Source organism: Sarcophilus harrisii, chromosome X (assembly GCF_902635505.1).
Source record: "Sarcophilus harrisii chromosome X, mSarHar1.11, whole genome shotgun sequence".
NCBI classification, from domain to species: Eukaryota; Metazoa; Chordata; class Mammalia; order Dasyuromorphia; family Dasyuridae; genus Sarcophilus; species Sarcophilus harrisii.
This window is the reverse complement of record NC_045432.1, coordinates 25,541,870-25,564,689: the sequence shown is the minus strand read 5'-3', so window position 1 is coordinate 25,564,689 and position 22,820 is coordinate 25,541,870. Positions and strand designations below refer to the sequence as shown.

At 41.1% G+C, this 22,820-nt stretch overlaps 1 protein-coding gene across 3 annotated transcripts in view; it reads left to right on the top strand.

Moving 5' to 3' along the window:
• Positions 1 to 22,103, top strand: part of KIAA1210 (KIAA1210 ortholog) — a 53,754-nt gene extending 31,651 nt beyond the window's left edge. For 2 of the 3 annotated variants that reach the window (XM_031944404.1, XM_031944405.1), the window contains exons 6-12: positions 4,299 to 4,496; positions 7,380 to 7,476; positions 8,728 to 8,775; positions 10,382 to 11,659; positions 13,835 to 13,986; positions 16,702 to 16,807; positions 20,196 to 22,103. In XM_031944404.1, coding sequence (XP_031800264.1) covers positions 4,299 to 4,496; positions 7,380 to 7,476; positions 8,728 to 8,775; positions 10,382 to 11,659; positions 13,835 to 13,986; positions 16,702 to 16,807; positions 20,196 to 20,320 — 2,004 coding nt within the window. In that variant the 3' untranslated portion in view covers positions 20,321 to 22,103. The remainder of the gene's footprint in view (positions 1 to 4,298; positions 4,497 to 7,379; positions 7,477 to 8,727; positions 8,776 to 10,381; positions 11,660 to 13,834; positions 13,987 to 16,701; positions 16,808 to 20,195) is intronic. The other variant, XM_031944406.1, reaches the window with a different exon arrangement.
• The last annotated feature ends 717 nt before the right edge of the window (positions 22,104 to 22,820 follow it).

Below are 22,820 nucleotides of genomic sequence, written 5' to 3'. Positions count from 1 at the left end.
GGGATTGAAGAGTAGTCAGATTCACCTCCAGGATATGTGTGAGTTTTTCAAATTGGTCACTAAGAAAGACCCCCTTGGGGGTCTCCATTGTGCTCTAGTAGCTTACATAAAGCACAGATCACTTGGTCATCAGCCACATTGTACCTCGTCACTTTTTCTTTCCCATACTCAGGTACATGAGTCCTTGAAGGTATGTTCATACAACTGGTGGCTGGTGAAGTGATTCTTATTTGGGTGGGTAATTTAAAAAAAGAGCCCCCAATAGGATGTCCCAAAGATTATTCAGCTTTCCCCCCACGTCCTGTGGCCTGAGATTTGCTCACTAGACATGCCCTGTTATGCTGTAAGTCTACCCATGGCATCTCTCTTTGGGAGAGTTGGACTCACTCAGAGAAGCCTTTTGGAAATGATCAGTAATGTCTGACGGGGTCACATTTCTCTTGGTGGTATTTCTGGGAGATGACATACTGGCAAGGAGGCACCGGCAGGCAGAAATGGGCTCAGTTGATTTCCCAGCTGAAGCAGAAGCTCTGGGAACATGATAACCAGGGACAAGGGTGGAGGTGGGGACTGGGGTGTGGAGTCTTCCAGCAGTTCTAGGTGGATTGGGTGGGTCAACCAATCTTTAATAAGAGTAATCTTGCTGGTCCATTGAGAACCACAGAGGCTGGTCATTCTCTTTTTTTTTTTTTCTTTTTCTTTTTTTTTTTATTTAATAGCCTTTTATTTACAGGATATATGCATGGGTAACTTTACAGCATTAACAATTGCCAAACCTCTTGTTCCAATTTTTCACCTCTTACCCCCCCACCCCCTCCCCTAGATGGCAGGATGACCAGTAGATGTTAAATATATTAAAATATAAATTAGATACACAATAAGTATACATGACCAAAACGTTATTTTGCTGTACAAAAAGAATCAGACTCTGAAATATTGTACAATTAGCTTGTGAAGGAAATCAAAAATGCAGGTGTGCATAAATATAGGGATTGGGAATTCAATGTAATGGTTTTTAGTCATCTCCCAGAGTTCTTTTTCTGGGCATAGCTAGTTCAGTTCATTACTGCTCCATTAGAAATGATTTGGTTGATCTCGTTGCTGAGGATGGCCTGATCCATCAGAACTGGTCATCATATAGTATTGTTGTTGAAGTATATAATGATCTCCTGGTCCTGCTCATTTCACTCAGCATCAGTTCGTGTAAGTCTCTCCAGGCCTTTCTGAAATCATCCTGTTGGTCATTTCTTACAGAACAGTTAATATTCCATAATATTCATATACCATAATTTATTCAGCCATTCTCCAACTGAGGGGCATCCATTCAGTTTCCAGTTTTTAGCCACTACAAAAAGGGCTGCCACAAACATTCGTGCACATACAGGTCCCTTTCCCTTTTTTATAATCTCTTTGGGATATAATCCCAGTAGTAACACTGCTGGATCAAAGGGTATGCACAGTTTGATAACTTTTTGAGCATAGTTCCAAACTACTCTCCAAAATGGTTGGATTCATTCACAACTCCACCAACAATGCATCAATGTCCCCAGTTTTCTCGCATCCCCTCCAACAATCATCATTATTTTTTCCTGTCATCTTAGCCAATCTGACAGGTGTGTAGTGGTATCTTAGAGTTGCCTTAATTTGCATTTCTCTGATTAATAATGACTGATTAATAATGATTCATAATTAATTAATAATGATTAATAATGAGGCTGGTCATTCTCTGCTGATCCCAGCAACCTTGCCTTTCTATGCTCTGTCAGCTTAGAATGAGTCTCAGTGGGGGAGAAGGAGCATGGAGATATCAATGGGGAGGCGTAGTGGCTGGGGCCAGGGGAAGAACTTGGAAATTGGAGAGAGCTGGGAAGAGTGTGAATGGCTTTGGCCCCATGGTTTGCATGAAGACTCGGCTTGGGGGCATGACTTTGTCAACTCTCCTGGGCATCCCCTAAGGCAGTGGCTCTCAAAATATGGTCTAGAGAATCCTGGGGAGCTCTGAAACCCTTTTAGAGGGTCTACAAATTCAAAAATAGTTTTTATTTCCAATATGGTAAATGTCTATAAATATAATCCAGATAAACAAAAACTCTTTGGAGAGATCCTCAGTAATTTTTAATAGGATAAAGATACTGAAAACAAAAGTTTGAGAACCACTATCCTAAGGCTTTCTGGACAGGGATCTGATGAGAGTTAAGGCATAAATAACCACTAAGCATTTCTACTCCGTGCTCAGGGATAAGCAGTCTGAGCTTTAGCTGAATTTCCTAGAATCATAGAATTTCAGAGTTGGAAAGGACTTCAGAAATAATCCTGAACCAATGGTTCTATTATTTCTTTGTTATTTATTATTTATTTATTTATTATTAAATATAATAATATGCTTTTACTCATGTTATTATAGAATAATAAATACTACATTCATTTATTATAAGTTATCATATTGTTATGTATTATTACATATAATATAAATTATAAATAGAACAATATCATATTTAAAATGATTATTATTACACCTCTTATGAATAATTACAGATGTTAATTATCAATAACAATAATAAGGCAGTGAGGTATAGTGGATGGAGAGCTGGCTTCAGAGTCAGGAAAACACAGGTTCAAATCCCACTTGGGATACATGGTTCTAGGTAGTTTTCCCTCATGCCCTATGCAGCCTTTTAAGATTAGAAGTTGCCAGGAAGATGTCTATCAGCAGAAAGAATTTCCTCATCGGGGACTTTTTCTATCAAGGAAATCACAAGCCCAATTAAAAATAAGGCCCTAATGACAGCTGATATTGATACAGGATTTAAGATCTGCAAAACAATGCAGACATTATCTCGTTTGAATCTCATAACAACCCCCGAGGTAAGAAATACAGTTATTATTATGGCTCCTTTAGAGCCAAGAAAATGGGTTTAGAGAGTTTCACTGATTTGCCCAGCTTCAGCCAGCCAGGAAGTGTTTACAGTGTTCCCAACAAGTAGTCCAATCAAACTGGCCTTCTCTTTGTTCTTCCCATATGACATTCCATCTCCCACCCCCGTACCTTTATATTGACTGTAGCCTGTGCCTAAAACTCCCCCAGCTCAAATGCCAACTTCTCCTTGAGACTTTCCCTGATCTTGCCCCACTCCCAGCTGCCGGTGCCTTTTCACCCCCCTCCACTGACCTTGTGTTTACTTTGTATGTACATATTTGTATATGTTGGTACAGAACCAATCAATCAGCAAGCATTTGTTAAGTGCCTATTATGTGCCAGGCCCCATTATTTTCCCTCAAGTATTGAGGCCCCTCCATGCTAGGGACACAATTTGGGGTTTTCTTGGCAATTCTGGAATGGTTTGACCTTTCCTTCTCCAGCTCATTTTACAGGTGAGAAAACTGAGGCAAACATGGTTAAGTCACTTCCCCGGAGTCACACAACTAAGCCAGTAAGTGTGTGAGGTCAGATTTGAACTCAGGAAGATGAGTCTTTTTTCTTCCAAGTCCAATGCTCCAAAACACTGCAGTCTGTCCCACCTATTTATTGCTGTCTGGTTTATAGTAGGTGCTTAATACATGCTTGTTGATTGAATATTAGACATTTGCCCCACTGGTTTTGTACTTAACATGGGAACCAATAGTCAACTTTGCATCAGTTTGCCCAAATGGTATTTACCCATACCTCTCCTCTGAAGAACTTTGGAATCAATTATGAGACATGGGAGATGCCGGCCACGGGAACATCTAGCCCGATGTTCCCACATCAAAGCAGGCACCGTAATCTATGAGCAAAGCAGAATTGCAGTAGCTCAAAAGAAACATGAAATGCTCAATTTGAGCCAGTTCCATCTCAAATGCTCATTTGGACCATTTGGACCTGACCCTTCTAAGCTCAAATTGAGCTGATCATCTAGTCGGACACACTGTACCTTCACCCCGACGTCATGACATTATTTCGGTCCAATTCAAGAACAAAGGACTTTGAGAACAAAGCACAACCACCAGCTCTAATAAATATAGTGCCTGGAACATACTGAGTGCTTAATAAATGCTTGTCGGTTGATTGATTAGCTGACGACGAAGGCTTTTTGAGTTCTGATTATTTTCTAGATTATGCTCATAATGATGTTAGAATATACAGGTCTGGGGACGAAGGACTAGTCTTTTATCTCATAATGAGTCCTGTGCAGGTTCAGAAGCAGTCAAGTGTTTATTAAGTGCCTAGAATGGGCCAGGCCCTGTGACAAAATGAAATCCTGAGGGAACAGTCATGGTACAGGGTGAGCACGTCATGGCTTCTGTTTTGTCTCCTTTAGAGTTCCTCATCTGCCTCCTCCCAACCTGCTAAGACACGGGACTCATCCACGGTCGCCTCTCAGACCGTCTCCGAGCTCCCCATTGATTTCAATACCGCAGCCAGCCCCATGGGGTGCTTGGACACCTCGGCTGCTCGACACAAGATGGCACTGAACCCAAGGAAGCAAAAAATCAACCGGAACCAGAAAGCAGCAAAAGTAAGTGCTCAGTTGTGAAAACCCCCACAACCGGGGCGGGGGGGGGGGGTTGACAGCCATGCAAAAGGAAAGACAGATCTGGAGTTCTAGAAAGCACCCTTGAGTAGGCCAGTAGGGCTGGTAGGAATTGCCCAGGAAATGGGCCAGTGAGCAGGGCCAGGGAAGGAGAGGACAGAGCTGGTCTTAGCTTTGACCCGGCTACTCCCCAAGGCATTGATTCATTAGGCCAGGGTAGCTTGGACTTGGAGACTTTTAAAACTAGGACCAGGACAGGAAGTGGAAGTTCTGTGAGGCCCTAGAAACACGTTAGATACTTTTGACCTTCGAAAAGCCAGGCTCGGCACCTGGCAACGCGCCCATTCTTTGTTGTGGAGGATGTCTCTGGCTATGTTGTCAAAGTACATCCCATCCATCACGAAATGCAGCAAAGCCCTCCTTCTCCCCACTTAGCCACTGGGCCAATTGGGGGCAACCACCACCACCGAGAGTCCAAAAGTGATAGCCAAAGAGAAGTTTTGAGAAAGGGGGGAGGGGCCTCTAGTGTGGGAACGGCTGGCACAAATCTGATACTCTTTACCCGCCGGGTTAATTTGGGTGAAATAAGGGTTCGAGGAAGAGTCAAAGTGCCTACTGATCCCATCCAGAAGAGACAAAAGTAAAGATAGGACAAATACTAGTGAAAAAGTAGTGGTGGGAGTCATTCATCTCAGAAGCAACCAGCTCTCCTTTTACATTCTCTGAGAGCAACAAAGTATTATAATAGCACAGTAACAGATGTTCATAAGGATAACCCTGAATCAAGGGAAGGGGAAGGGAATATGCATTTATTAAGCACCTACCATGTGCAGGCACTGTACTAAGTGCTTTTACAAATCTTATCTCCTTTGATGTTCATCACAACCCTGGGAAGTAGATGCTTTTGTTATCCCATTTGTTATCCCATTCCCAGATGAGGAAACTGAGCTGACAGAAGTAGAGTGACTTACTCAGGGTCACACAGATAGTGTAAGTGTATGAGACTGAATTTGAACTCAGGTCTTCCTGACTCCATGCCCAGAGCTCTCTCTAGCCACTGAGACACCCAGTTGCCTTGTATCAAGGAAAAGATGAATTATGTTGAAGTCGTCTATTCTATAGAAGGTAGAGGAGTATAAATCACATTTGAAATACTTTATTTTCTCTTCCTTAGTGAAAGATATCTATTTATCGATGCCTTTTATGTTTATCTCATTTCTGGAAATACTAGTTCCTCCTTACCTCCACTCCCACCTTGAAGTTTTCCTTGTGACAAAGAAAAACAAGTAAAAATATCACACTTGACTAGATACTAGCTACCCCAAAAGTCTTCATGAAGTTTCAACCTCTAACAAAAACTTAATAATCAAATATTAAATATTTAAATTTAAATTTAATTTATTTTTTATTTAAATTTATTATTAAAATTATTTAAATGTAATTTATTTTAATTAAATATTAAAAAATAATAAAGTTTAAAAATTGAAATAAAATAATAGTAATAATAAAAACTTGTAATAATAAAACTTCACCAAGACTTTTGGGACACCTTGTATGTTTATGAATATATATATATATACCCAGATATACACATACACACATATTAATAAAATATCACCATCTGCTTTGTTGTTGTGGCTTAAGGGCCAGGAGACTTTTCCATCTGACTTGTAGCCCACACTTTTCTTATGTGTTGTACCCCATTAGAATAGAAGCACCTTGAGAATCAGATCTCTAGCTGTTCTGTTTAGATCCATAGTCCTTTGCACGTAGAAAGCACTTAATAAACGCCTTTTCATTTGTTTATGCATTTGTTCATAGACTTGTACCCTTAGTCTTCCACTTTTCTGCTTCAAGGAGATAGTCGTTTTGTGTAACCCATTTTAAAAAGATTTCTGTTTAGCATAGATAAGCAGTATGGTTGGGAAAGGGCCGGGTAGAATTGATTATATGTTATTGTTTTTTTTTTTTAAAGCAAAAGCAAGTGTGAAATGTTGATTCATAATTTCATGAAGAGCTCTTTTTTTGTGTGTTCTGCTGTGTGTATGGAAATGCCCCCTTTGGGGGAAGCTTAAGTCTAGAATAAAAAAAAAGGGTAAGAAAAAAGCACAATTTCTATCCAAATGAAGTTAGGGGTATGAAAGTATTTTTTTTATCTTGCTGCATGAGTATCCAAGGGAAGTAGTGAAGCACATTTCCCCTTCCATACTAATGCATTCTTTTAAAACTGGCTTTCTCTGTGAGTGCATTTATTCTGGTGGGGGTGCCGATTTATCTTCACATCCATGCTGCCAAGGGCTTCTAAGGGTAACAGGTACTGAGATTCTCCCATGCAGCGTTGCTTGGATCTCCGGGACCAAAGCAATTTCACCGTCTTCTCTCTCTACAAGACGGACCTTTCATGTCCTCTCCCTACTAAACCCCCCAATCCTCTTTTCTCATCAGTTTTGTCTTGGAAAGATACTGTTTGTAACAGCTATTAAAGCTTAGGCTGCAGGAAGCCTTTTAGGATGCCTTTTGTTTTCACTAAATGAAGCCAAGTGGTATTTAAAGCTGGCAGATATTTAGATGTGAGAAGCTCCTGCTTACTAGGGAAGTGCCTTTTATCAGACTTGTCCACGCTGTTACCGGACCCGTGCCTGCTGGTGGAGCCTCAGGGGCTTACAGGTATGCCCCATGATCCCCAGAGAGCAGGTCCCAAGTAATCTATTTTAAAAGTACATCAGAAAGCTGTCACGCTATCAGTGATAAGTATATTAAGGACAGTGGGCTATCAAGGACACGTGTCTGAACTTGAATCTTCATTCTCACTTGGGCACAGCAGAGTGAGTAACACTCAGTCCAATCCAATCTCTTCTTCTGTTTCAGGTGGAAAAAGAGGCAAAACCAAGTGAGCCAAAGGCTGAAGAAAAGAATAATGATGACCATGAAGAAAAGGACAACGAGAATGACAAAAAGACTAAAGGTAGTCATTTTCCTCATTTTTGTTCTTATTGTTCTCCTCCTCCTTCTCCCCTTCCTCTTCCTGATTCCCTTCTTTTTCCTCCTCCCCTTCCTCTTCCTTCTTCCCTTCCTCCTCCGCTTCCTCTTTCTTCTTCCCTTCTTCTTTCTCCTCCTCTTTCTCCTCCACCTCTTCCACTTTCTCCTCTTCATGCCCCAAAGCATTTGCTAAGTATATGACTATGTGTAGATTTGATAAATGCCTTGAAGAAAGTGTCACTGAGACCCAGTTCCTTTCCCTTGAGAATTACAATTGAAGTCCAAGGCTGCTAGGTAGCACTGCCAGTGTCCCGGGGTCAGGAAGACCCAAATTCAAATCCAACTTCAGATACTTCCCAGCTGTATGACTCTGGGCAAGTCACTTTACCTCATCTGAGAAGTGGAGATAATAATAATACCTACCTATTTCCCAGGGTTGCTCTGAGGATCAAATGAGAGAAGATCTTTAGAGTGTTTTATAAACCTAAAATTGCTGTGTATAAATACTAGACAGTACCATTCTTACTACTACTACTACTACTACTACTACTACTACTACTACTACTACTACTGCTGCTGCTGCTGCTGCTGCTGCTGCTGCTGCTGCTGCTGCTGCTGCTGCTGCTGCTACTACCACTACTACTATTAAAATAGCCCAATTGGATGGGGCACATGTGTGATGCAGCTCAGGTGTGATTACTGAGGCAGGCCTTGCTGAATGTGAATTTTCAGTGTGATGGTTTCCAATCCCTTGCCTAGAGTTCAGAACACAAAATGTCTGCCGTGCAGGGATCCTCAGAACTGAGCTGGGGTGGTGATTGCCTTAGATGGCGGGGCCCTCTTGTGTAGACCAGAAAAGCACCCGATTGGCTACCGATTCATTGTCGATGTATTATTCCAATGTAGCAAACATTTACCATAAGTGTAGTAAGTATAGTAAGCCAGACACTAAGCAGTGCCAGCCCTTGTGGAGTTTCCATTCCCCTATGTAGAAAAGTAAATACAATGCAGATGCAAAGGGATTTCTAGGGCCATAGAGGATAGCAACAATTGGAGTCACGATAGATTCATGTAAGGAAATGAGCTCTATATATTCAGAGGCCTAAGAGGAATATATTTCATACATGGGCCAAGCCATCACCAGCTGAAATGACACCTGGGAAAATTCCCAGATTCAGAGATAGAGAATTGGACAGGAACTCAAGAAATCATCTGATTCACTCCTGTCATTTTACAGGTGAAGAGACCAAGGCAGAGGGAGCCGGTGAAGGGACTGAAAGACCACGTAAGTATTAGGTAGCAGGTACAGGGTTTAAACGCGGGTGAAATGACTGCAAATCTAGCATCCTTCCTATAGCACACTGGCTCTTCAGGAGTTGTTGATCATGAGGTGGCTCCCCAAGTTATTTAACTCTGTAAATGACAGTTTTCTCCTCTGTAAAATGAGAGAGTTTGGACTAGACGATAACGTGCTCTCGGTGAAGGTAGCCCCATTCTTCAGAAAGGGCCAAAGGGGCATCCTGTGTCTCCCTAGTCCTTTGTGTGAAGGTACAGGAACGGCAGGGGAGAGGAAGCGTTCCTCTGTTTGTCCCGTGCTAGTTGTGGCTTTTGGCATTGAGAGAGGCAAGAGCATGGAAACTGGGGGTGGAACAGGGAAATGAGGCTTAGCAGATTAGTTTGACTGGAACAGACAATGCTAACAAGGTTGTAAGAAGTAAGATTGAAAAGGTAAGCGACAGCTACATCATGCAGGGCTTGAAGAGTTTATATTTTATCCTAGAAGCAATAGGGAGCCACTGAAGGTTGAGAAGAACACTCAGAAGTTAGAACTGTATTCTAGTACGATGAATTTTTTTTCCAAGAAGAGAAATAGCCTTGGTAGTGGTGAGACAGATTCTGATACTTCTGGGCAAGGAAGAAGGATTGGGTATAGCTACAGATGGACGTCTCGGGGAGGCATGAAGAGCAGAACTCAGAATAGGAAATATCAACACAGTGAAAAATCGCTGTAAAAGAAGGTGAGGGGGGAGGAGGTCTCCAAATCCTGTGACCTTCTTACTTTGGACAGTATTTCATGTACTAAAATCCAAGCAGAGCCAGTGAGTCCAGGCACTTCCTTGGAGTATGTCATGGTGGGATTTGACCTCTGCACTCAAACTTTTAACTCCTTAAGAATAAAATCCCGTTAAAGGAAATGATCAGGAACCCGTCCATCCTCCCCTCCCTCACTTAAGACATCTTTGTCATATTGCAGATCACATGACTGATTTGTTGCTGTCAGAACACATGACTGTGCTCTCCTCGAGGAGTGAGTTTGGGCTGCATCCATTGGATTTTGTCCTTCCTTTCTCCTCTCCCCCCCATTCTTTATGTAATTTGTGAATATTCATTTGTGAGACAGTTGTTTAAGATTAGGATTGGAGCCTGCAATCAAAGCATTCCTACTCTTGGAGGTATCCGTCCTTGGCATTGAGAGCTGTGTGTTAACCAGCTCATTTTGATAAAAAAGACTAGAGAGGAAAGAGAAAAGATGTTTTCCATCTGGTCAGTGGTTCGGGTTAGTCCAAGACCTTGAACTGGTACCACGTGTTGTCCTACAGGAAGAAGTTTTTAGCGTTCTTCCGAATGTACCGCTCTGCCTGGCAGCGTGCACATTGGCGAGGAGGTTGGGTGGCTAGATCCTGGTGCCAGCTCTACTTGGACTACCCTTGGTTTCTAGTTCTAGAGATAGAGTTCAATGTTCTGTGTCTCCTGAAGAACAGCCTCTTAACGTTAGGGAATTCAATGGTAGATGGCTACACAGGGAACCAGGATTTTGTCTAAAGCAGCCTTATTAACTGGAAGCTAAAACCCAAACTCTTCATGTCTTTCTCACCTTTGCAAATGTCCAGGTCCTTCCGTTGTAGAGGGCGACAATGACAGGGATAAGAGCATGCCAGACCTGGTTCCAAGCTTCGGGGGCACCAAGAGACGGGGTCCCCAGCCTGCCGCAGCAACTGATCCCACTGATGGGCAAAAGAGGGAAGACTCTTCAGAAGCCTCATATGCTAATCTTAAGGCAGCCTTCAGACCCAAAGTCCCACCTAAACAAATTGGTTCTTTGTTCATCAAAGAGAATAAGGGATCAAGGCCTTTCCAAGACCTTTCCAGGGAACCCATCTTCCCATCTTGCTACCCCAGATGTAAAATCATCGGGCTGTCCAAACCCGCGCTTGTAGAACGAAGATCATCTTGGGATTTCCCTTCTTATTTGCTTGGCCTGGGAAGAAGGAGCGAGACCATGCCCGGAGATTGCAAGTGGACACCATTACTGAAATTCTTTCCTGAGGTCAAGAAAGGTTCCCTGGGCGGCAAAGGCAGTGAGAGAGAATCTTCCGCCCACAAGGGCTCCTCTGTCTCCAGCACTTTTGAGCCTTCCAGTACCAAGCAATTCAGCAAAGAGAGAATCTTCAAAACAGAGCAGTCAAAAACCGAGTCTTCATTTGGCCTAGAGCCCAAAAAGAAACCAGTCGTTAAAGAAGCTGCAAAGATCCCTCCTGTCCAAGAGGATGAGGTGCCAAAAGGTCATTTTGCAGCTTGGCAGAATATATCAAATGAAAAGCTTATTGAAGAAGTGGACCCATCTCAGTCTCCCAGTGATTCAGAAGCCCAGCTATCTGACCCCACACCATCAGAGGGTGCTCAAGCTGACCTGCCCCAAAAGCCTGGCCAAGATCCTCCAAACCCTTCAGCCACCAAGTCTGTGAGGTTCACTATGAATCCCGTCTGGCCAAAGTCGAAGCCAGAAGCCTCCGGTTCTAAGAAGGAGCCCTTGGATAGCAGTTCTTCACTTCCACTGAAACAAGAAGCATCCGACAAGACATCCAAAGAGAAACCCTCTGCTGTGGAGAGCAACGGTAGCGACCCAAACGTCCAAGAATCTACCAACCCGGAGAACCCATTTGGGGTCCGACTGAAAAGGATCAACTCTTCCCTGAAGGTGACACGGAAGAAACAAGAGTCTCTTCAGATGTCTTCCATAATGAAGGAGGATCCCAAAGCCGAAGGGGCCAAGACTCCCGGACAGGAGCCGTCAGACCTTGACAAGAACTTGGTCCCTCCGAAAGAGGTTCCTTTCAAACTCAAGTTGGAAAGTGAAGACAGAAAGCCCCGTGCTGTCAAGCCTTTAGGTGAGACCTTATCTTGACTTAGCCAATCACCTGGAAAAACCCGAGTGAGACGTACATACTTAGTAAATCACCCATTTCTAGCATACCTCCCCTTTGGTTGATATTTTGGCGGAGCCATTTTGTGGACTTGGGAGCTGGGTAAGGGGATTTGGAAGCATGAGTTCAGTGATTAGGGTTGGAGCCTGAGATCAGTCATTCAGTGATTCATATACTCATCGTCGCAAAGGTAGCAGGGACCTCAGAGGCTACTCAATCCAACTCCTTCCTTTTACAGACGAGAGACTGAGGTTTAAGGACTTTTACAGGTATGGAGGAGGTGGAAGTTGAATCCAGGTCATCTGCCTCCAAAGCTTTTTCCTATGTCAGAAAAAGACATCCAAGGAAAATCATAGCCTGGGAACTTTCAAAAATGTCATACCTGGAAAAGACCTTGGAGACCATTGACTCTAACATGCTCCTTTTCATTTTACAGGTGGCAAGACTGAGGCTCAGAGATATGAAGGGACTTGCCCAAGGTTACATAGCAAACTGGTGGCAAAACTCAGATTAGAATATAGGTTTCCCGGTTTGTGATCCAGTGCTCTTTTTCCCTCATACAAATTCCCTCATCATTACCTTCATATCATTGATCAAATGAGATAACATATGTAAATAACATTGCAAACTTTATAAATGCTAACTATTATTATCTTTCAGGACATGCCCACATTTTGTCATTGTCATGAGATGCTTGCTTTATTTATTTTTAAGTTAATTAATTATTAATTTTTTTTTTTTTGCTGAGGCAATTGGGGGTAAGTGACTTGCCCAGGGTCACATGGCTAGAAGTATTAAGTGTCTGAGGTCAGATTTGAACTCAAGTCCTCCTGACTTCAGGGCTGACACTCATATCTGCTGTGCCATCTAGCTGCTGCTATCTTAATTTTTAAAAATATTTATTATTTAATTTTTTCAGTTGCCTGTAAAAAAAGTATATTTGTTTTTGAAACTCTGAATCCTAGATTCTCTCCCTTCTTCCCTGCCTCACCCTCCTTTAAGAACATACACGTGAAGTTAGGCAAAAACATTTCTGTAAAAGTCATGTTGTAAAAGAAAACATAGATCTTCCATTCCCCCCCCCCTAGAAAAAATGCTCAAGAAAAAAAAGGGAAAAAAAGAATTCTTCAATCTGTTTTCAGAAACAATCAGTTCTTTCTCTGTACAGATAGCATTTTCCCTAAGTCCTTCAAAATAATCTTAGATCATTGTATGACTGAGAATAGCAAGGTCATTTACAGCTGGTCACCCCACAACATTGCTGTTATTTTGTACACAGTACGTTTCACTTTGCTTGAGTTCATGGGGGACTTTCCAGGTTTTTTCTGAGAACATCCTGCTTGTCATTTCCCACAGAATAACAATATTTGCGATGCTTGCTTTATCAAACTGGGTCTCCCAACCCCAAAGTGCTTTTTCTAAAATGCTTTTATGGCCATTAAACTTCCTCATCAGAGTCTTACACCACAGGTTACATCAACTTGGTAAAGGACTTTGTAACTGTACCTCATTTCTTAGGATTATCATCATTTATCAGCTGTGAAAGGCAATAGTCAAGTAGAGAAGAGAGATAGAAGAGGTGCATTTTCTCCCACAGGTGGATCCTTACCCTTTCAGGAGAAGGAACCAAAGATGTTTGGGGCCTTTTAGGTTCTCGCTTCTGTCAGGCATTCTCTTGCTCAGTCTCTGCTCCACTTGAACCCACTGGCCTAGGACAGAATTATATCATGTCCCTTTTCCATTGAGGAGAAAAGAGGGAGTGGAAACATCTGGGCACTGATCTGACACCTTGGCAGTAGCCATATAATGTTAGGACTGGAAGGAGCCCGAGAGCTCAGCTAGTCTAGGGCCCTCAACTTATTCCAGGGAGACCAAGTTGCCCCAACTTGATTTGGTGACAGGATGTATGGGTTGTGAAAATGGTGCCAGTTGAAATAATTTTTTTTTAGCCAAGTTCTAACATTGTCCAGATGCAGGGGCATAATTACCACCCCAGAAGCCTCTCTGTTGGAGTGATCATTAAAGGAGCATTAAACCCATTCTCTGGAGGGCTAGCTTTTTAATAAAGGACCAGGTTCTGAGGATGGAAGCATTTATCTCTCATCTTCTTTCTAAGCTCCTTCAATTCTTTTTCCTCAGAAAAGGCCGCCGCTGCCCAAAGTGACTCAGAACCTGCGTGGGTGATGCTGGCCAAGCAGAAGCAGAAGGGCTTCCAGGGGCATCTTCTTGCCAAAGGACTTTTCTCTGAGAAAAAAGGTACAGATGAAGCAGCTGACGTCAATACCGAGGAGGTATGGAAACATTCTGGTGGGGAGAGAGGTGACATGGTCTGGAAATCAGGGACAAGAAATCACTGCCTACTGGTTCAATCCCTGGCAGAGTATTATTTCCTCAAAAGTGGTTTTCCATCTGCTCTAGACTTATATGTTTCAGTTCATAGCTTTCTCCTCTCTTAGAAGATACACAGACAGTTAACTTATATCTTCTTATCTTTAGCACAAGTTTGGCACATCATCAGCCCTTAAGTGTTTCCTCATTTATTTATCTAATAGCTAAATAGATAGCTATCTATTTGTTTATCTATCTACTTATTTATTAATTCATTCATTTATGTATTTATTAAATTTATTCATTCATTTCTTTGTTCATTCATTCATTTCCTCATTCATGGAACCTCTTTTAGAGTAGAGATTCTTTCATTTTTTTTCCTATGTGTATGTCTTTGTGTGTCCAGCACAGTCCCCAGCTCTCAGTAGGTGCTTAATAAATGCTTGTTGATAGCTAGAAGGACATTTACAGGGCTAGACACTTGAACTGGCTGCTTGTCTTTTGCTGTGAATATAGGTATGTTCTACTTTAGCCAGTCAATGCATCCTTGAAAAGTATTTTACACAAGTGTGTATGTATATTGGATTTTTGGGGCAAATCTACTCTTGTCTTCAACTATCTGGGATAAAGATTCTTAACTCAGGGTTTATAGGGAAAATAATCTTTATTTCATTCTAATTGATTTTCTATGTGTTCTGTGCATTTAAAACCATATATATAAGTTTCACTGCCACATAAAACATGTTCCCCTCAAACTTGGGAAAGGAGGGTTTTTTTTTAAAGAACCTTAAATTCATTCTTTTTATTAAAAAAAAGTCCAGACTTATAATTTAACCAATATAGAGGACTTCTGGTAAGGAACTCCTTTCACCAATACAGCTCTGTGACTTGTAGTTTTAGAGGGACCCCGAGAAGTTACCCAATGTGCTTAGGATCTCAAGGCAAATATGTGTTAGGGTAGACCTTGAACTCAGGCTTCTTGACCCTCCTCCCCTCCTTTAACTATTGCCCTCTTCTGCTGATCTCTGTATTGACTTGTGTGAAAAGCAAAGATCCATCCCATAAGATGGACAATTGAACCACTTGCGACATAAAATGTGTATCACCTGCATAATTAGTGATTTAGTAGGTTGAGATTTTTAAAAATATCGTATGTGTTTAAAGAGTGACTCACCTGTTGGTAGCTATAGAAACTGAGACAGAGGATATGAGTTTGTTGATAGCACGATGTGCAAAGAGTGTGGCTCTCTGGTCCTGGTCCCCATCTCACTATATATTAATCTTCATCCCTAACAAGGAGGAAGCTAGGTGGTACTGTGGTGGATAGAACACCGGACCTGGAGTTAGGAACACTCATCTTCCTGAGTTCAAATCTGACCTGAGACACTTCCTACCTGTATGACTCTGGGCAAGTCACTTCACCCTATTTGCCCAAGTTGCTCATCTTTAAATGGAGACATATTGGAGTTCCAGGGAAATGTCAAACCACTCCAGTATCTGCCAAGAAAACCTCAAATGGGATTCAGAAAGGGTTGGAAACTACTGAACAACAACAATCCCCACGTTGACGGGACAATCCAAGACAGAATTGAACAATTAATTAAGAGACTTATCCGAATTTATCTGTTTACCATAATCTTACTCCTTTTATCAAGGAGCCATGGATTGCAGATAGGATAGGAAAAGCCCTTTATTTCCAAGCTTTCTTTTTTATCAGAATATGGAGAGGGACAGGATCTCACAAAATGGGGGGACTAATCAAATCACCCACTGATAGAACTGCAAGGAGTCTTCAAGCCTATTCAGTCCAACTCTCTTATTTTATAGAGGAAAGAATTGGGTTTGAGAGGGGAAGGGACATGTCCAGTGTCACATAGCTAGTGAGTAGTCAAGCTTCCACTCAAGTTCTCTTCTTGATATTTCCATGACACCAGTGACCTTTCTCAAAGGATATTTGAACCAGGGAAAATTTTGAATGCTAGAGTACTTAAAAAAAGAAATGCCTTTTGAAGAGTTTTAATACAAAGGGGGATTTAGACTAGATGTTAAATGCTTGTTAAAAAAGCATTTGTTATATAGGGACCCTTCTAGGCATCTCCCCTGACAACTGGAAGCCTAGGTGAGATTCTGTTGTAATTAATACTAACAACAAAAATAACAACAATCCTTATGCTCAAAGAGGTTTCATTTTTCAGAGAAGGAAACTGAGGCTGAGAGGGATGATACAACTTTCCCAGAGTCATATGGCTGGGGTAGGATTTAAACTCAGGTCTTCCAGTGTCCAGGTGCAGCACTCTATCCACTGTACCACCTTTGGGCTTCATGAAACTAGATGTTGTCAAAGACCTGGAAACCAGTCTTCTCTTCAGTAGGTCCAATGGTACTTTTGTACATTTGTCAACACTCTTCATTCATTTTTCATTTTTTTTGTTGGACAATCCTCCATAGATCAGATAATGACAAAATTCAGCCCAGGTCCATGTAGTTATTGTTAATTCCAAATGAGTTGAGTGTAAATTAATGATGTATTTGCTTTCTTATCACTACAGGATTCACAGTGCCTAGAACAGAATTTTTCCTACTTTCTGGGCACTGGATAAGTATTTATTGCCTGATAATCTTTGCTCGCTTCATGCTTTTCTGACTGACATGCTCTCTGTCCTCATTGTATATTCAAGAAAGCTGATCCCGAAGTGGAAAACCAACCAAGAAAGAGTAACATTTCTAACACCCGTAAGCCAGAAGAGGCACCTCATGTGGAGGTTGTCGTTTCTGCCGTAACAGGTAAAAAATATCCTTGGCAAAACATGACTAAAATCTCAACGTATGGAGTATCCCAACAGCCTTAGTGCAAGCTGAAGCTAAGTGACGCTTTACAAGCTTCAACTTGCACTAAGACTTTAGGGACATGCTGTATATTCCCTACCACCTAAATTGGCTTTAAGGAACTCAGAAGTCATTTATTATAATCCTCTATTTGAAGGAACACCCCTACAAGTTGTCCAAAGTTCAGTTTCTTCTTGAATGGCCCCAGTTCTGGGGAGTTCCTTAATCCCTGAAGCAGCCCATTCATTCCATTTTGGGCCAGTTCTGATTATCAAAGAGTTCCTCTTATATTGAGCTAGATCTGCCTCTATATCTCTTACTTACCCTTATTGGTCCTATTTGTGCTGATCCCTGGGACCATCTTTATCTATCTGGAGGCTTGTCAAACACAGTTTGATAACTGGGGAAGATAATTAACCCATTAGATTAGAAAGTCAAAAATTAAAAAGATCTTACAAATCAAATCAAATGGAGTTAAATAGTGCTAAATTTCAAGTCCTATATTTTGATACCAAATGTGAACTTTACATGCACAGTATCTAGCTTGTCCTATATACGAATACTAGTATATAGTATTTATAATATACTAATAAAGAGGCCTAATATAAGCCTCCTTGTCACTTGGGTGAGATCTTCCTACTCTTTCCACCCCAACCGACAGACTACAGGTAAGAGCTCCTGACCAAGGGAATATAGGCTCAGCTGGCTGAGATGTACAATAGGAAATTGCTAATTTACCTTTTGCAGATTTGGATAAGACCAACGTGTTGTCCATATTTTCATGCATCTCTTTCTTAAATAATGACTTGACAAATATGACTATTTTCTGGTGGCTGATAGAGCTTGTGCCTAACCGCTGATACCACCCTTATAACATCCTCTCTTGAGCCTACACATATGCACAGCACCCACTTTTTCCATTGGTACCAAGCTGTAACTTCTCTACTGTTCTCTCACTGTTGAGAGAGAGCATCTGCAAATGCATGTTTGATGAACTTTTTGAGAGGTTTATCTAAGGTGTTTGGTGTCTCTTGAGTAGTGGTCTGAGAAACTGAAAAAATTATATAAAAAGGGCTTTTGTAACTATGACGTACTCACCAGTAGCGCTAGTAATGTCTTGGGAGTGGGTCATCCAATAGTAGGAACGGATCTGCAGGAGCTATATCCTCTTGCCCAATCCCCTTGTGCCTCAGTGTATGTATGATAAGTATATGATTCAGCAACCTAGGGAGCTTGGGGTTGTCTGTGCATATGAATCAGCAGAGTTAACCAGCTGCACACTAACATCTGTTACTGATCTCATTAACACCACTGAGCCAGCCAGGCACAGAATGGCTGATGAACCGAATCAAAAGCCTGGAAAGTGAAGGCTAGCTCTTTTTCTGAGTCCAGGGGGCTAAGAAACACGGATTCAAATGGAGAGGGAACAACTTGGCCCCATATTCCTTAACTAGCACAGACTTGTTTCTGGGTTTCCTTATGGTGTTTCCCTCCAGAGGAGTTGTAAAATTCTTAAGAGAAAAAATAATTTTCCTTTATTTGAACTTATAAAAATGGCAAGTTGCTACTTGCACCCCAAGCTATGTTCAAAACTGCAAGTAAGTGGGGATGTAAATTTTAATAAATACTGATTTACTGCTGCAAAAAAGTGAGGAGGGCCTGCTGTCCTGTGCGGCTTTGCAGCAAATTATTTCACCTCTCTGGCTCTCATAAATATGATATAATAGAAAATATCATGATCCATAATAAATATCAAATAATATAATAAAATGAGAAGGTTAGATTAGATCAGTAGTGTCAAGCTTAAATAGAAACACATTCTTGCTTTTAGCATATTGACTTAGAAAACCCCAAGTTAATATTTCTATGTGGGTGTTGTGTTTTTATTTATTTTGTTAAACATTTCCCAATTGCATTTTAATTTGGCTTTGCCCAAACTCAGATTTTGATACTCTCCTGACTAGATGGCCTTTGAGATCCCAACCGGCTCCATCTATGAGCTTGTGACTTTCCTGGACTTCCTGTGTCCTAAGCATTGCTCTTGGAAGTCTGTCTCAGTTGGTTATCACCATCATGCCTTGGGCTAACTTTCCCTAGAAGCTTTCTCTACCATCATTATAATAGGGGATAGCTACTGGACTTTTTTTTTTTTTTTTTTTTGAGACAATCAGGATTAAGTGATTTGCCCAGGGTCACAGTGACGGAAGCTGGATTTGAACTCAGGTCCTCCTGATTCCAGGGCCAGTGCTCTATCCACTGTGGCACCTAGCTGCCCCTGGACCTTTGATTTCATTGGGATATGGCAGCTGTGGTTCTCAACCTTTTTTTTCCTCCATACTCTTAACAAGGAGCGAGGATCCAAAAGAGTTTTGTCTATGTGGATTAGACTATTGATATTTACCATATTAGAAATCATATCTAAAAAGTTTTTATGATGCTTATTAATTCATTTGAAAATACCCCAAATAAATCCATTATATGTTAACATAAATAGCATATTTTGGGGAAATAGCTATATTTTCCAAAATAAAAACATTGAGAGTGAAGAGTGGTACTGTTTTTACATATTTATGTAAATCTCATTTTTTTCTGCCTTAATTGAAGACAGCTGGAGTCTCCTATCTGCTTCTGCCTTCTGCAATATGTTGTTTTGGTTGAAGTATATGGAGAAAATCTGTCCTCACAGATATGTAGTTGGAAAAGGGAGGGTTATTTTAATAGACAAACAACATCTTAGTGTAATTATGAAAATAGTCTTGACCTTGCAGACTCCCTTACCCAAAAGGGGTCATAGGAGACTCTCAGATAACACTTTGAGAACTGCTACAATGGCAAAGTCCCAGGTAAGGAAAGTCCTTCCACCGGTGCTGTTTGGCCTCTTTTTTTTGCAACTTAAAGCCTTAGGGAGTTGTCTAGAGAGAACTGAGAGGTTAATGGACTATTCTGGAGTCACGTAGCTAGTATATGTCAGAGGTGGGCCTTGAACCCAGGTCTTTCTGGCTCTGAGATCAGATTTCTAATATACTATGTTCTGTCTCAATAATAATAATAATACCTAGTACTTATCTAGTGTTTTAAAGTTTGAAAAGTTCTTTCTATATGATATTTCATTAGTAACTCACAAGAAGCCAGTGCGATCGATATTCCTCTTATTCCTATTCTACAAATGGGGAAAGTGAGACTCAGACCTAACAAATCAGTGACTGAGCTTCCACTGCAACAGAAAAAACTTGGATGACCTTAAGAAGGCACGGAGATCCAAAGGGACCCGAGGAGGGGGAAAAGTTGTGCTCTGTGAGCCCATCACACCTGTAGTTTCTAATTTATCCTCCTGTGTTGTTTGCAGTGATTGCAGCTGGAGATCAAGAGACATCTCAGGTGTCTGAAGCTGAAAAAGAAGAGTCTCTTCAGCTTCCTCAGGTGGCCACCCTGGTTCTCCCTGGCCAAGAAGAAAACCAAAGCAAAGAGTGAGAGACCATAGATCGTTCAGTAATTCCATAGCCAAGCCTTTTGAGGCAGGAATTATCAATAGATTGATAGTTATTTCATGTAGCGATTTCTTTAATTTTTTGCCATTTATTATTCTTATTCTTGGGATTATTAATAGTAGTAGTAATAGTAGTAATTGTAGTAATAATAGTAGTAATTATAGTAATAATAGTAGTCTGTAAAGTAAAAAAAGCCTCAAGATGAATTACGTTTCTATTGTGCAAAGACTAGCCTATTGCTAAATTCAGAGGCTCACGTTAGTATCACCAGTCAACAACAGCATCTCTCAAAAACCATCGGGGAGGAGCCTTGATCTCCACTGGTGAAGGGTATGCCCATCTTAGGGAAGTTGAAACCAAAAGCCTTAGAAATGAGAACTCACCTTGTAGGTATTTGAAACGCAAGCACGCCAAGCGCTGCTTAATCCTCAGTGTAGCCACTCATCAAGTTAGCAAGCATAATCTCAAGAAAAAATAGACGGTTTGGACTAATGCAGACTCAACATTTATCTTCCTCCCAGTCAGCCATGTTCTAGAATTTCCTTGGGGAAAGCTATGAAAGCATCCCTTTCCTTCTTGAATTGCCTTTTAACTTTGGCTCTGGTCAGTGATCCTAGCCTGCAAGCCCAGTTCAGATCTCTGACAGTGAGAAGCTCTGAGAAAGGATACTCTGGGGCCTATAACAAAATGGAAAAAAATTATCCCCCATAAGCCTTCTCAGAATCCTGCTCACTCTGCCCTCCTCTCCCATTGTAGGCCCCCAAGTTTCACAGCAGTTGCTTGAGTCTGAGCTTTTTCTTCCTACTTTGCACCCCTCTTCCCCCAAGTCCAATCTTGGTAGCAGTGAGACATGGCAGTTAATTTTTGGGCTATTATCTTATTTCTCAGAGTAGTTAGTATCACCGTTTGGCTTCTTGCCCCAAAGTGCCCCCCAAATGTGCCACCTGTTTATCAGCTTGTTGCTTTGAGCGTTTAAGCTTTGATTGACAATAGACATTTTTCATAGATGCTAAAAGCCATCTCCGGCAAGTTTCTCTTCCTTCCTTTCTCCTCTCTTGGCTCATCCTGTCTAGAGTTGTGAGGGGCTTGCCGATTCTAAGAAGGAAGTCTGTACCATCAGAACTCCCCTTTCCTCTTCATTTTAGCCAGTAATCAATTAACGAATTATTAAATGCTTTATGCATGCCAAGCATTGCTCTGTGAATGTGGGGAATATAAAGATAAATACCAAATGGTCCTGCCCTCAAGGAGATTAAAGGCTACTTGATGAATTCAGCATATGTACAGATTGAATTAATATAACCTAATGGAGGAGAGTAGATCAGGAAAGACTTCAAGTAGGATGTGGCCCTTGAGCCACTTTAAAAGAATTGAAAGGGAGAGAGAATTCCAGGCATACAACCAACAAGAAAGTGAACAAGAAATTCTACCCTTCTCTCATCATCTCTATCCTAGTATAGCGCAGCTGCAAAACAGCAGGAGAATGAGAAAAAAATAAGACATCTTTTCCATTTCCCTACTCACCCAATATTGCCATTCTCTTTTGAAGCTCATTACAGCTGAGTAATCCTGTAGAATTATTTTTCTTGATTTCGTTTTCATTGATTGCATTTGTTATAGATGTATTGATCGCAACTTTATTGATACTTTTTGTTCTTGCATCATCCACATTTGCCAATATACCTGCCCCTTTTAGAGTTCCTTTTCTTTTTTCTTAAAATCAGTTCTTTTTATTTACAAAACATATGTATAGATGATTATCCAACATTGACCTTTGCAAAACCTTGTGTTCCAATTTTTCCCCTTTCCCCCCATCCCTCCTCTAGATGGCAAGCAATCCAATATATATGAAACATGTTAAAATGTGTATTAAATCCAATATGTGTAAACATTTATACAATTGTCTTGCCACATAAGAAAAATCCGATCAAAAAGGAAAGCAAATGAGTAAGAAAATGAAATGCAAGCAAACAACAACACAAAGAGTAAGAATGTTATATTATGATCCATATTCAGTTCTCATAGTCCCCTCTCTGGGTGTAGATGGTTCTCTTCATCACAAGATCATTGAAACTGGCATCAATCATATTATTGTTTGAAAGAGTCATGTGCATCAGAATTGATCGACCTATAATATTGATGTTGCCGTGTACAATGATCTCCTGGTTCAGAGTTCCTTTTCTTAAAAAAAATCAGAAAAGATAAATGTCCAGTAAAAAAAAATCAATACCTCCTAAAAGACTGACATTGTATGCAGTGTTCCATATCCATATTCCTACTTCTGCAAAGGAAATATGGGGACAGGTGCTTTCTTATATCTTACCCCCCCAAATTTCACTGGCTGGATTTCATTTCAGTGAAGCTAACACTAGCCAGAGTAGCAGACATGACTGGATTAAGACCTGCCTCTGCTCTACCATAGCTGTGTGCCTTGGGCCAAGTCACCTTCCTAAAGCACTATAGAGTAAGTGCCCACCTGTCTT